The sequence below is a fragment of the Culex pipiens genome, chromosome 1 (genome assembly GCF_016801865.2).
Source record: "Culex pipiens pallens isolate TS chromosome 1, TS_CPP_V2, whole genome shotgun sequence".
Classification (NCBI taxonomy): domain Eukaryota; kingdom Metazoa; phylum Arthropoda; class Insecta; order Diptera; family Culicidae; genus Culex; species Culex pipiens.
Genome location: NC_068937.1, coordinates 84,485,121 through 84,499,466, shown reverse-complemented (window position 1 = coordinate 84,499,466; position 14,346 = coordinate 84,485,121). Strand labels below are relative to the sequence as shown.

The 14,346-nt window shown below is 38.9% G+C and overlaps 2 protein-coding genes across 9 annotated transcripts in view; one reads left to right on the top strand and one right to left on the bottom strand.

Moving 5' to 3' along the window:
• LOC120424944 (uncharacterized) overlaps window positions 1–13,814 on the top strand; it is a 39,667-nt gene extending 25,853 nt beyond the window's left edge. For all 5 annotated transcript variants that reach the window (XM_039589250.2, XM_039589248.2, XM_039589253.1 and 2 more), the window contains exons 3-9: window positions 4,951–5,196; window positions 10,793–10,899; window positions 10,971–11,159; window positions 11,252–11,358; window positions 12,408–12,581; window positions 12,656–12,801; window positions 12,865–13,814. In XM_039589250.2, the coding sequence (XP_039445184.1) occupies window positions 4,951–5,196; window positions 10,793–10,899; window positions 10,971–11,159; window positions 11,252–11,358; window positions 12,408–12,581; window positions 12,656–12,801; window positions 12,865–13,125 (1,230 nt within the window). In that variant the 3' untranslated portion in view covers window positions 13,126–13,814. The remainder of the gene's footprint in view (window positions 1–4,950; window positions 5,197–10,792; window positions 10,900–10,970; window positions 11,160–11,251; window positions 11,359–12,407; window positions 12,582–12,655; window positions 12,802–12,864) is intronic.
• LOC120424948 (U1 small nuclear ribonucleoprotein C) overlaps window positions 13,521–14,346 on the bottom strand; it is a 30,505-nt gene continuing 29,679 nt past the window's right edge. The window contains exons 3-4 of one of the 4 annotated variants that reach the window (XR_005606443.2): window positions 13,903–14,020; window positions 13,600–13,662 (exon numbers count right to left, since the gene is read on the bottom strand). Coding sequence is in view for 1 of the 4 variants with exons in the window: in XM_039589259.2 (XP_039445193.1) it covers window positions 13,569–13,662 (94 nt within the window). In the remaining 3 variants the exon portion in view is untranslated. Of the gene's footprint in view, window positions 13,663–13,902; window positions 14,021–14,346 lie in introns of all 4 variants that reach the window. The other 3 variants (XR_005606444.2, XR_005606442.2, XM_039589259.2) reach the window with 3 other exon arrangements.

Below are 14,346 nucleotides of genomic sequence, written 5' to 3'. Positions count from 1 at the left end.
GGCAAATTCCCCAAATTTAGTTGCGATGATTTCGACACCGTCCAAACAACAGTTTTTTTCTTCTTTCATTCTTGGATTCTTGGAACACAATACGGCTGCTGTCCTCACGTATAAGGATTTTTTTTTTAAATTGAATGTACCTTGACCAAAATCATCTTTTAATCAAATGAAGCTGGCTCACAATATAAAAATTGATTTAATATGATCAATCTTTTAATCCATAAATCAGGTTTGCCAAATTATGGTAAAGTGTCAATAATAAACATTAATAATAATAATAAAGCAGGTTTTGGGGTTTTTGCTGAATGGCACTATTTTGCTACCGCTTATGATAAAGGCCCTAGTCATGGCCTCGGAGGTATTCTAAAACGGTTAGCAACATGTAAAAAACGGTGCATTCAAAATAACCCAATAAATATTCCTTTCACAAAAATAGATTGATCAAGGTAGGGGAACAGCATCTAATTCCAGCGTTCCTCTAATGTTGCCATATCAGCACTTTGGCATTCAATTACAGCTGATTAAAAGCGTTTTCAACTGAAATCGAGAGATAAATAGCTCAATAAGAAGTGAACAAGCAAGTTTCTATCAAAAGTTTTGCAAAATGTGTTGTTTGAATAGTGAAAATGAGCAAATTGGACGAAACTAGGAGCAAGGACTTAATCTGCCAAACATACGAGAATTTCCCCTATTAGCCATTTGAATAAATATTTGCGTAAAATTATAAAAATATAAATTAAATCAATCATCTCCCAGAACACCAGGTAGCAGTTATTGATCAGCCCGCCTGTGATGCGGCGAATGAAGCTGATGTAGGTAATATCGAAAACACTAAACTTTAAAATTCGATATCTCTGGAACGAAACATATTCATTTCTGTCGATAAGTGATTCTTATGTAAAATTGGCCGGGGAACACGATGGTCAGGTCAAATAAAAAAAATAAGTTGGGGTGTTTTGAGATACGGTCGTTTAAAATTTTCAATTGCGCAATACAGGTAGAAAAAATAAATTAATCAACATTTTGATCACGGAAATGGATTCTACGTCCAATTTCCTTCAAAATTGAGTCTAAGACCGACCTTCTAAGATTTGTGGTTCCTGAGCTATCGCCGTTTGAAACTAGGAGGTTTGGTCAAAAATCGAAAAGAATCGATTTTTTGGGGAGGTACAAAAATGGAGGGGGTGGTCCGATTTGGATGAAATTCGGGATTCTTGCATGTTTTGATAGTATCAACAGCTCTGCCAAATTTGAGCAGGATCGGAGAGGGTAATTTTCAAATTTGCACTTTTTCGTGCACAGTTGAGATGGAATGACCCATATGCAAAAAGAGCAAGCTAAAAAAAACGCAAGGCAAGTTTGTTTCCCACATATGGCTACGTGTTAAATTTTCACGCAAAGAACCCAGTTTTGTAGAATATTTTTAAGCTTTTCAGAAGATTACAAAACACTGGCAGTGCGTGGCCGAATGGTTACGCTGTCCGCTTTGTAAGCGGATGATTCTGGGTTCGATTCCCATCTGCTGCAGCCTTCCATCGGATTAGGAAGTAAAATGTCGGTCCCGGCCTTGGTTGTTGTTAGGCCGTTAAGTCATTCCAGGTGTAGGAGTCGTCTCCATGCCATACAAACAACATACCAAACCAAGCCTACTCCGGTGGAATCGTTGGCGGCGGTTGGACTCGCAATCCAAATGTCGTCAGTTCAAACACTGGGGCGGAAGGTTCCTTGAAGTAGAAAGAGGTTTGGGTGCTCTCCCCATTCAAGCCTTCGGACTCCTAGGTTCGAGCAGAAACTTGCAATAGAGACCACAAAAGACCCGGGGGTCGTTAATGTGGATAGTTTGATTTTTGATTTGATTTTGACCTACAAAAATTGAAAAAAATACTGCGCACGCTCAACTCGAGGGAAAGCATAAACTTTGGAGTCCCCAGAATCACGTGCACAGGGCCGAATGGTTTTTCTTCAAAGTTTGTATGGAGAATTAGGGCGGTTCGTCGCTGTTGCATACGATCCAAAAAAAGCATGCAATATGTAGGAGAAGCACAAAATCCCCTCGAGTTTGGCCTGCGCAGAAATTTGGTTGGTCAGTGTAATTTAGTACCGTAAACTGGGGTCAATCGGGACACATGGGGCGAATTGGGACAGCAGTTTTAACCATGTTGGAGCAAATTTTTTTAATTTCCTGGTTGGTTTCGGTTAGAACAGACTCAGACCAACAAAATGTGTACATCCATTTCCAAATTTTAAAAGTTTTAAGTGCTCTAAAAACTGCTGTCCCTATTCAGACTGTAGTCCCGATTCACCCCAGATTACGGTACCTAACTGCATCATTAACTGAAAACAAATTTAACGTCATCAGGAGTGACATTGGGTCTGGGGATTAGATTGGATCATACAAAAATGCTGAAATTTGTATGACCCAAGCTCAGACCCAATGTCACTCCTGATGACGGTATTATTTATTATTTACCACCTTGAGCGTATTTTTTCGACGTTGAATAACGTCCTACTCGAAGATATTGGGGTGCCATTCCAAAAAGAAACTCGACGGCATGTCCGCGACTGGCATGTTTGATTTCAAACGCTTATTCCTTCGTTATATTAAAAAATGTATTAAAATAGAGTTTGACATAATTACAAAACAGTGCATCGATTTTACGTGTAGTTTTTGTTAAAATCAGAGAGTGGTCCGAAAATCAGAGAGTGGTCCGATTTGAGTTTACGTCTGACAGCCGGAGACAGCGGTTGTTTTTTCTGCTGTTTTCGTGGCGCGGCACAGTGCTTACGGATGGAGGTGGAAGAATCCTCCGACGGGGACGAGTTTCGTTCCGTAAATGGAACGGGGAAGCGGAGGAAGACCAGCAACGGAGCCGTTGTCGGGGATGGCTCAGAGGAGAATCTTCTCAACAACAACAAGTTCAGTCCGCTGGCGGGGAACAACAACAACAACAATAACAATGGTATCCAAGCCGGGAAAGGAAGCGTCCCACCGGTTCCAGTGGTTCCAGTGGCCAAGAAACCACCACCTCTGGTGGTAAAGAATACGAGCTACGCCAAGCTGAGGACTGTAATGTCGCCGTGCACAACCAAGCCGAGTTACAAGCTAACACCGTTTGGGATCAAATTGCTGTGTTCCTCCGAGGAGCGTTTTGAGACAGCGCGGGCCCACTTGATTGCGAACAAAGTGGAGTTCTACACCCACGAGAAACGAAGCGAGCGGCAACTCCGCGTCGTCGTCCGAGGACTTCCGTCGGCTTCACCTGAATTCGTCAAGAAGACCCTCAAGGAATCGCAAAACCTGGATGCTGTGGAGGTGCACGCCATCAAGAGAAAGGGAGAGTTCGCCTCGTCAGAGGAAACCCCGTACATTGTTACGTTCCCTAAGGGGTACACCAGCCTCAAGCAGCTGAGTGAAATCAAGCGCTTGAGAAGATTTCACATCCGGTGGGAGGCCTACCGGAACAAGCGACCGAACGTGACCCAGTGCAGGAACTGCTTGCAGCTGGGTCATGGAACCAGGAACTGTCACCTCAAGGGGAGGTGCAACAACTGTGGGGGTCCCCACAAGACGGACGAGTGCGAAGTCCAGGAAGCCCTGCCAAAGCGGTGTGCCAACTGCTCTGGTGCCCACGAAGCTACGGACCGCAGCTGCCCCAAGCGTGCGGATTTCATCCAGCGGCGACAGCAGGCGTCGAAACCAAAACCGCCGGCGAGGAAGGCGGAGAAGCAGAGTCCAGCAGTTCCGGCGTTCACGCCGGCGGAGTTCCCTCCGCTGCCGGGCGCAGTTCCGGACGGAAATTCGAAGGATCGCCCTCGACTAGCAGGAAGCAGCCACGGGGACTCCCGAGGCGGTGGAGCCACGGAGAAGGAAGCCGGGGAGGTACTCTATAGTTCGGCTGAGCTGTGGGGGATTTTCTCCGAGTACATCGGCAGGTTCAAGACCTGCAAGACCCGCTTGGACCAAGTAACCCTCGTCAGTTACATGATCTCCAAGTATGGAATTTAAGGAGTTTTGTTTTGTTATTATATATTGTTTAACTGATCCTCGGTCCCAACCTGGTCACAGCACCTAAAAGGACCTAATAAAAATAAGTTAAGAAAAAAAAAAAAGAGTGGTCCGATTTGGCTGAAGATCGGGACTCTTGAAACGATTGCAGTCATTATAATAATTTAGCTCGCGATTTTTTTCAGTTCGGTTATCATTGTTTTATATTGTAATACATCATCTAAAATTTCTAGGTATGTTTTTTTTTTCGAAAAATCGATCGAAAAAAATTCGAATTCGAAAAAAAAGATTTGAGGCGTTAAGCATTTTATATTGTATCATATGTATTTTATTTATTGAGATTTTGTTAAATCTAACTTCATAAATACACATGAAACAAACAAGTGTAAAACAAACATCAAGCTTAATATGTTCTTGATTGATGATTGGAAAAAAGTCAGATAGTTAGATTTCGAAGGCAAACGAAACTGTTGATGACTGAGTTAAAAAAATCTTTTATACGTGTGTTATTTTTATGCTCTTCATAATACAATTTCCATCCTTGGCTATGAGATGAGCAACGAAGAGGCGCTAGTAATTATTCTCAATTACGATCATCTTCTTTAACTTCATCCAAGTGGAGGCAGATTGGTGATATTGTGAGACAATATTATTATGTCATTAAAATATGTAACAGGACCGACGGGTGCTTGTTAGCAAACCAGCAACGGCAGTCTGTACTGGGCAGTGCTGTTAATATGTTTTAAATTGACTTTTTTTTGCTCCCCAAGAACTTGATGCCACATTCTGGATGAGTCACATATTTTTCTTCAGAGATTAACAATTTTGTACCGATGTATGTGTTTCATTTTAAAACAAAGCTTACGTTTGTTAATTAAATTCTTCTAACAACTCCACTAGTTTAACAATAACAAATTTTGTTTTTCATGTTTTTTATTTTATAGGTTGCCACCCAGGAATCGGAATTTGCACCACACGTTACAGCGACCTGTAAATCGGGCACGATGAACATCCGAATCCAATTCAACGGTGCGTACAGCGGCGTTGTGCACGCCCGGGACTTCCGGACACCGGCGTGTATGGCGCTCGGGAACGGGTCGGCGGTGCTCGGACTCAGCCTCAACCTGCTGGCCAAGAAGGGCAGCAACGAAAACTGCGGAATTCTAGTCAGCAACGTAAACGGGGGTGAAGTAAGTGCGATTCATTCGTTGTTCAAAGTAGCTTAGTAATCGAGGGATCGAAGTGAATACAAAATACAAACTCTAAGACTTCCTCATTCGCAAAGTTGAAATTATTCAGAGTGACAAAATCTTTTCTAAAAACGCAAACGCTGTTCAAAGGTGGTAGTTCTGCTCACTGAAAACTTCCAGCTATATGTTGTTTAAGTACTATTAACTATCGACATGGGCCTATCAAAGCAAAGACTTCGATTTGCGCATATGGACCAGCACAATTCAAATTTGAGCAGCACAAACAAACAGCCACCCGCAAACGGCGACATGCTTTTGCACTAAAAACTAGGGCAGGCTCACTTCGTTAACCGGTTTGGCGGAATGCATTTTAATAGAAAGGCGCGCTCGGGAAAAGCACGTTGCATTTTACCACCGACCACCGCCGGGCCACGCCGCCGGTTATCCAATCGTTTCTGTTCGCTTTTCCTAGAACCATGCACGGCATGGCAAGGTAAACTAATTTTCCTTTCGCCTATCATGGTTATTAAGCTATCCACATATCAATTTATTTGAAGCTCGTTGAGGTTCATAATTCAAAATCTAGCCCACGATATCGCTCATCTGTGTGAGAATTAAGGTTGAAAAGTAAGCGAATTACATATAAAGCTTAATCCCGATTGATTATGCAAAAAGGTTAAAAAAAATCTTTTCTTAACTCTGTTTTTCCAACTCTTAAGCAATCGATTTAAAATAAGTAATTTCAACATAATCGTACACAAAAATTGTACAAAATAGAAAACATGCAACAATCCCGAATTCAACAGAAATGTTTCGTCATCTTGGTGAAAACTTTGAAAAACCTGTTTTTTTTATTGGAATCACAGCTTGATCTGACACAAAATATCAATCTCACTATCTGGACAACTCACCAATTCCATTGGATTTTTTTACACCACCTATCCTACTCTAATGGACTTTTCTGCTAGTTCCTGAGGATTAAAATTATTAAGTTAAAAAGTCAAAGAGCCTTTATAATTTTTATTTAATTATTTAATGAGCAATTCTCGCTGAAACCGTCCCACTAGATGCACATGTTCTCAAATCGTTACGGCAGTGTTCTCATTCGATTCAGCGCACCAAAAAACCATAAAAACAACCTTCGAAACAATGAAAATGTCAGCCGTTAGCCACCTGTAAATAAAAACTTGTTATGAACTATTGATTTTTTCGAAAAAATGCCCTAATTTGGAGAAATGATATCTCCCAAAATACATTACCAAACATCAAAAACTTATATATCGTTGGAAAGGTAATCGCGAGAGCTTTCTATCGCACTTTGATAAACATTTGAAAAATTATGTTTTCAAGGGTAATTTTCAGGGTTTTTGGGAAACTTACTCTTAATTTTGAATTTTGACCGTGTTCGCAACCACTTATCGTTACGGAACCATTTTCATTCGAAAGATTGGACGATTTTGCATAAAACTAACTTGAGAAAAGTAGTGTAATGAAATAGTTTTCATATAGTTATTAACGGACGAAAGAAATTGGTCAAATTTCAGTTAAAAATAATCAAAGCTCAGACTTCAGAAATGAATCTTATTTACAGGCAAAACAAAGCAGGATTGTATTTGAGCCGAATGTACAGTCATCTGAGGCAAATCTGGATATATAGGATGAAAAGGGACAGTTATTCCAACTATGCTTTCACTCATTAGATCATATTTTTAATTTGTTTATGTAAAAGCTTATACAAACAAACAAGTTTCTAAATTTTAAGCTTTTAAGTACTCTGAAAACTAATGTCCTTACTTAGACTGTAGTCTCGATTCACCACATTTCGCTGAAGTAATATTTTATGTACAGAATTTGTTTTAGAAAGGTCTGCTTTGTTTGTAATCGTGCAAAGTTGAAATCAATATTTTTTTATCAAGGTAAAATTTCGTGGGACTGTTGATACCATCAAAACAAGCAAGAAACTCGATTTTCGTCCAAATCGGACTATTCCCTTTTATTTGACACCACCCAAAAGTTTCGTTTTTTTTGGCAAACAATGTTAAAAACCTTAATTTTCAAACTGCTATATCTTAAAAACCGCAAGCCGTACAAAGTCGAGCCCGAATTCACTAGAAAGACAAGAAAAAGATAATTTTACGTAGAATCAATAGGTGTAGTCTGTTTTTCAATTAAAACTACCGTAAACCGGGGTGACTTTGATAGGATTTTAATTTGTTTTTGGAATATTTTCGAACAGGTAAGGTTTTTCTCAAGATTATTATTTTTAAAACATGTACTGGGGTAGGCCACACAAAGTCCATGCACTATTTCGGAAAAAAAGTTTTTTCAATAATGTTTAGAAAAATAGTTACGTTAAAAAATTTTAGTTTTAATTCTGGGGTGACTTTGATAGTCATAGTTTTTCTTGTTAAAATCATATTTAAGATGTTCAAACTTTATTTGTACCCTAAATGTATCATCACTAAAGTAGCTGATATAGCTTTAAGAAAAAAAATCAATGTTTATATTTAGTTAACTAAGTGTATAAGCTTTTTAGCAAAATACATATAAATTTTAGGTAAAATTGTTAAAAAGTCGGAATTTTGCCTGAAATTTGTTAATACTTGTTTTGTTTATAAAATTATCGATTTATATTGCATTTAATACTGAATTCGAAGCACGAATCACAAGTTTTCACATTTTACATGAAATTTGTTCAACTGAATTTGCAAATAAATTTGGAGATTTTTTTTAATTGTGTTTCAAAAACACATATTATTTATTATTTGCATACTTATTTAACCTTCTCCTAATGGAAAATTGTCCAAAGAATCCGAAAATGCATTCCGTTTTCCGATTAAAAATCATGTTCATTGAGAAAATCATGACACTTTGAGAAGTTTAAAATAATGACTTTCATCAACATTTTCTTAACTATACTTAACTAACTTTTTAAACTTGTCAAAATTTTATGAAAAGTTCTTGTTGAGGTACTTCGAACACTTATCTACCACGGTCAGTATGTTTCTAAACCATTCCTTACGTATTTTAACTGTACTCTTCATTTTGCGTAAAAATCGCAAACCTATCAAAGTCACCCCGGCTATCAAAGTCACCCCGTTTTACGGTATTTCCAGTGTATTTATGTTGCGCAAATGTAAACTTTAAACTTGGTTTTCATATTTAGAGCAATTAAAATTAAAGTTGAATGAATCCCAGCATATTTTTTTGCATTAAGTAGAGAAGAGCGGGGCAAAGGTACGCACCTATAGTGACAACAACTCAAAATTTGCATGGGAAACTTTTTTTTCGTGACGGCTTTCGCGGCACGCTCACTTCAACTTTTCTAGACTAAAATTTGAACGCGGCGTGAGGTTTTTAAAGTTAATTTTTCATCCAGTTTTCAATTGGGGGTTGTTATTTATCCCAAATAAAGATAAATTTATCATAAATTGACTTGTGTCAAATAAAAGGGCGTAGTCCGATTTGGACGAAAATCGAGTTTCTTGTTTGTTTTCATGGTATCAACAGCCCCACGAAATTTTAACTTGATAAAAAAATATTGATTTCAACTTAGCACTTTTATGTGCACGGTTACAAACAAAGCAGACCTTTATAAAACAAATTATGTACATAAAATATTACTTCAGTGAAATGTGGTGAATCGAGACTACAGTCTAAGTAAGGACATTAGTTTTCAGAGTACTTAAAAGCTTAAAATTTAGAAACTTGTTTGTTTGTGTAAGCTTTTACATAAACAAATTAAAAATATGATCTAATGAGTGAAAGCATAGTTGGAATAACTGTCCCTTTTCATCCTATATATCCAGATTTGCCTCAGATGACTGTACATTCGGCTCAAATACAATCCTGCTTTGTTTTGCCTGTAAATAAGGTTCATTTCTGAAGTCTGAGCTTTGATTATTTTTAACTGAAATTTGACCAATTTCTTTCGTCCGTTAATAACTATATGAAAACTATTTCATTACACTACTTTTCTCAAGTTAATTTTATGCAAAATGGTCCAATCTTTCGAATGAAAATGGTTCCGTAACGATAAGTGGTTGCGAACACGGTCAAAATTCAAAATTAAGAGTAAGTTTCCCAAAAACCCTGAAAATTACCCTTGAAAACATAATTTTTCAAATGTTTATCAAAGTGCGATAGAAAGCTCTCGCGATTACCTTTCCAACGATATATAAGTTTTTGATGTTTGGTAATGTATTTTGGGAGATATCATTTCTCCAAATTAGGGCATTTTTTCGAAAAAATCAATAGTTCATAACAAGTTTTTATTTACAGGTGGCTAACGGCTGACATTTTCATTGTTTCGAAGGTTGTTTTTATGGTTTTTTGGTGCGCTGAATCGAATGAGAACACTGCCGTAACGATTTGAGAACATGTGCATCTAGTGGGACGGTTTCAGCGAGAATTGCTCAATAATCTTTCACATGTGCATTTTATACACAGAAAAAAATGATGGTAATATTCATCAGGAAATGGTGAAAGATTTTGTGGCAAAAAAATGATTAATTTTACCTCAGAAAATTATGAATTTTCATCAGTTTTTGCTGAATATTCATCAGGTTCACATTATTACACATTTTTATGTAATATTACTCAAAAAAAGAGGTAATATTCAACCTACCAAATTTTCAACATTCCAAAATTAAACTTTTTGTTCTGTGTACCTATCATATTTTAAGTAATTGAGATATAACACGACCAAACGATCGTTGATAGCTTCTATAGCTGAATACTTGTATCCATCCTAATGGAGTACAATCGGTTTGTTTTCCATTCATCCAATGCCATTGATTGCACTTGCGGAGGTCATCCGGTCTGAGGTACGAATATTTTCCACCCACATATTTTACCCGATGAATGAATGAATGTCGTACTCTTTTTTTGTAGGTCACGTGCCCAGATTTTGCCATTATTTGTAATCCATTATCATAAATTGCATTGTGTGTCGAGTGCTAAAGTTGATGCATTATGCAATTCAGTGCATGACAATGCCCACATGTGATGGTGGCTGTTTCGATAAATAAATTATAGAAAAACCAAGTTCGTTGGGAAGGAAAGAGTACATAAATAAAATGTCGTATAATAGATATTGACTATCGGGCAGTATTATGTTTAAACATGTTCTGTGGTGTGCTAGGGATCGTTAATAAAAACTTTTAAAAAAATCGATAGTCACAGTGTGTCCACAAATGCTTCAAAGCAAAAAAATCGATAGTTTAAGTTGTTTCGATCTCAACATAGGTAAGGTGTTTATTCTATTGTTAAGGGATCACCTTCAAGAGTTTTGATCAACATTTAATGTTTAGTGTGGTCCATGGGTTGACTACAAAATGCAGGGTGCTAATAATATGCTTCCCGCCAAACTTCCGCATTCACGCGTTCTACCACCTTGGTTCTGCACATACAGCAAATTCAGTCCTTTCGGCAGTAGCGCTAGTGTACTGTTTACACAGTTTGTAAGGATGTTTGTAAGGGAGGCCGAAAAACGCGAATCCCGATTGGTTTAGGGGACTGAAAATTTATCTTAACAATATCTCACGATACACTCAATTATGATAGTTTTTAAAATAACTCTTTTTTCTACTTTTAGCGGTCTGAGGAGCGTTCCGTCCAGCTTGCCGTAAGAGTGCACAAGACGCTCGAACTAGCCGACGATAAGTTCTACGTCATAACGTGCGGTAAAGCTGCATTTGCCAGGTAATGAAACTGGAACGGCAGATCTGCGACCACTCGTACATGCCCTTTCCATTAATCGTTTTCTTTATCAGAGACGACAATTCACCGGTGGCGCTCAAATTCTTCGACGGTGACCGTCGCATCCAGGAAACGGTTTACGGCCGGCAATACACCGTCAAGGCGGAAATAACCCACCCAAATGGAACGCAAGGCATCCGCGTGAAGAACTGCTTCGCCTTCAACAAGGACACCAAAAAAACCGAGCTCATCGATGATCGAGGGTTAGTAACTATAGTTGTTGATGGGAGCACCGTCACTGGAATTGATTTCCATTTATCATTTGCGATTATTGTTTTTTTTTTCTCTTGTGCAGGTGTCCAATCATGGATAGTGGGAAGTTCATCATGACTCGTTTCAAGACTGCTGCCAACGGAACGACTGCCACCGCTACGCTGAATGCCATGTTCCGAATCTCTGGAGGTAAATGTTGACACTCTATTTTCCCCAATTATGCTCCTGAACAGTTATTTCACTATCAAGAAAAACGGAATGCACACATTTTGAATTCTTTACACGACTTAATAAGGGTAGATGTTCGGATATTTTTTATTGGTTTCGGATAGAACAAACACAGAACAACACAAATCGAGCATCGTTTTGCAAATTTCAAGTGCTCTAAAAACTGCTGTCTCTATGCAGATTGTAGTCCCGATTCGCCCCAGATGATGGTCATCAGTTATCGACCACTAACCGCATCTAATAGCAAGCATTTGTAATTTTTCATCAAATCTCAAAATTCTAAATGCAGGGAATTGATACTTAAAAGCATGCAATGGCACTGACCTTGTTGCGTGCTCTTCGGTTGACATCTAGGGTAAGGAACATCCTGGAAGGAGCGCAACTAACCTACATCCGTAGTTCAATTAGATCATTCGAATTATCTTGATCAGAACAGTACAAAAACAGCATGCTGAGAAAAACGCATTTGAAATTTGTCCCACACATAAGGCTACGTGTTAAGTTTTCACGAAAAAACTGTGATTCCTCCTGATTTCTATAACAAAGTACTTGATGTTATAGGCTATTTCTGAAAGAGCACTCGATTTTGAATCAACTGCATCAACTCAAAAGTGATGAAAATGCATATGTGACATTTATGCGATCAGGGGCAGTATATCCCGTTTTTGGCAACAAAACTTTTCGACTCGCCAAGAATTAATGATGAATAAGACCAACTTTATTTTTCTTCTCAATTGTTGATCGAAACACATCACTCAAAATTGAACAATTTCAATATTTACATAGATTTTTGGCAACAAGAAATGTTTGAAAAAATCGTGTTGGCAAAAACGGGATGGCACTGTAACAAACATTTGAGTTTGAGATGTGTCATTTCAATATATGCAAAAATGTAAATAAAGCCAGGCCTACTACATTAAGTTAACCGCAGAGTTTATTCGTTGAACTAGGTTGAGTGACCACGAGTGACTGTGACTTCTATCAATCACATTATTTCCTTATTTTTTCAGACTCGGAAGTGCACTTCCAGTGCGACGTCGTGCAGTGCAACGGGCTCTGTCCCGACATCGACGAGCGGATATGTTCCGAAGAGCCAAAACCAGGTCAATCGCTGGGCTCGCCAAGCGAACCAATGCTGCTGGCGGCCACCACCGTGTTTGTTCTGAACCCGGTCGATGCAAAACGTGAGTTAATTTTATAATTTATTTCGAAAAAAAGGTTTGAATTTTGACTTTGTTTCTTTTTGTGCACTTTCAAGCATTTGGAGCCCTTTGCGAAGACAGTGGCATTCGGCCTCACTGGCTGCTCTGGCTGACGATAGCATTGGCTGTTCTGTTCCTCATAATGCTGCTGATGAATATATTCCTCTGTACAGCAATGAGCTGCAGCTGTGCTAGAACGGAGGTAATTTTTTCAGCGAATTTACAAAACCATCAAAGTTTTTTTTAACCATGCCTTCCCTTTCAGATAATTGAAAAGGAACCTTCGATTATCGAGGAGTACGATCCGTACCGAAGCTGGCACGGTTCCCAGTACGGATCGCGATACTCGTTACACGGTCGGGACGGCGGCCAGAACAAGGGATACACCAGCGGGGGCAGCACGATACACTCGAACCGCTCCCTGCCGATAGATTCGGATCACTACGCGATTGTGCACAGCCGACCCGGTTCGCGGCATTCCGGTCTGCACGGTCATCGCCCTCGGGGACCACCGAGCAATATGTAAAAACGCCCTTCCATCATTTCCCCTCCACCCCAAGACAGTTTGAATGAACCGTATTGAGAATACCGTCTGGATCGACGCGATCCATTTCTTCCCTATTCTTGTCAAGTCAGTGTTAACCAATACGTGGGATCTTCTCCTAACAAACCCTTCATGAACAATTTGAAGAAATTCTACGTCTATCTCGAAAGCAAAGCTTCCATCTCTATTGTAAATAATTGAAGTTGGTGATCGTGTTTTCATTCTCTAATTAAATTGGATACTTCGCTAACGAAAATTTTAACGTACATACAGAACAGAAAACAAAAAACAAAGTAAAACAGCAAATTCGGAACGAAAGATTTCAACTCATATTTTATTGCGAATAAAGAAATAACGCATAAGCAATAATTGTAACAAAAAAAATACAACAACAAGTTGATATAACGAACTCCCCTAAAAGCACATCAATTTCGTGTTTGCCATCTCTGATGATAGTTTTGGTACTGATGAGACATACCAGGACCAGGACCAGTCGAAGAAAACGTCTCCACCGGTTGTCTGAAAAAATAGAAAAATAATATTACTAAAGAATTAAATCATCAAAACAAAAAAAAACACAGATCAGCAGAAAAAGGCGGAATGCCTTTTAGTTTAAGTTTTACTGTGTACATTAATATTAAAGAAAAAGAAGATAATAAGTAACAACTACATTTAACAGCACAACTTTATTATTTCAATCCGAAAGTACCATTCAACTACAACCTGCGGCTGTGCTTTTTTATCAAACGCGGGTACGACCTGCCTGGATACCTTCAAGAGCACCTGGTTCACGGACAACACCAACGCACGCGGTCGCTAATCGTCCCAAGCCACACAGCATCAAGCGCAAAGAGCATCATGATTGCCAGCGTTACACCTAATATGGTTGCATGGAAAAAATAAAATTGTTCAAATTTAGTGGGCACAGCTCTTTTTCAGATCCTTTTAGGGCCTAAACAACTTCCCAAGGATTGGTTTGGGATTGGTAACGATTGATTAATTATCTATAAAATCCACGCTTAACGCTGTAACAAAACCGAACTCATATTCGAAGGGACCCTAAATAGGGAGACTGGTAGAAGTGAATTTGGCGTATCCATGTTTGAGGTATCCAAACTAGCATTTGCCTTTACGTCCAACCCAACAAGGTGGTGGGGCAAGACGACCATATGGGACAAAAGGAACAATCGCTCGTACGGCCGT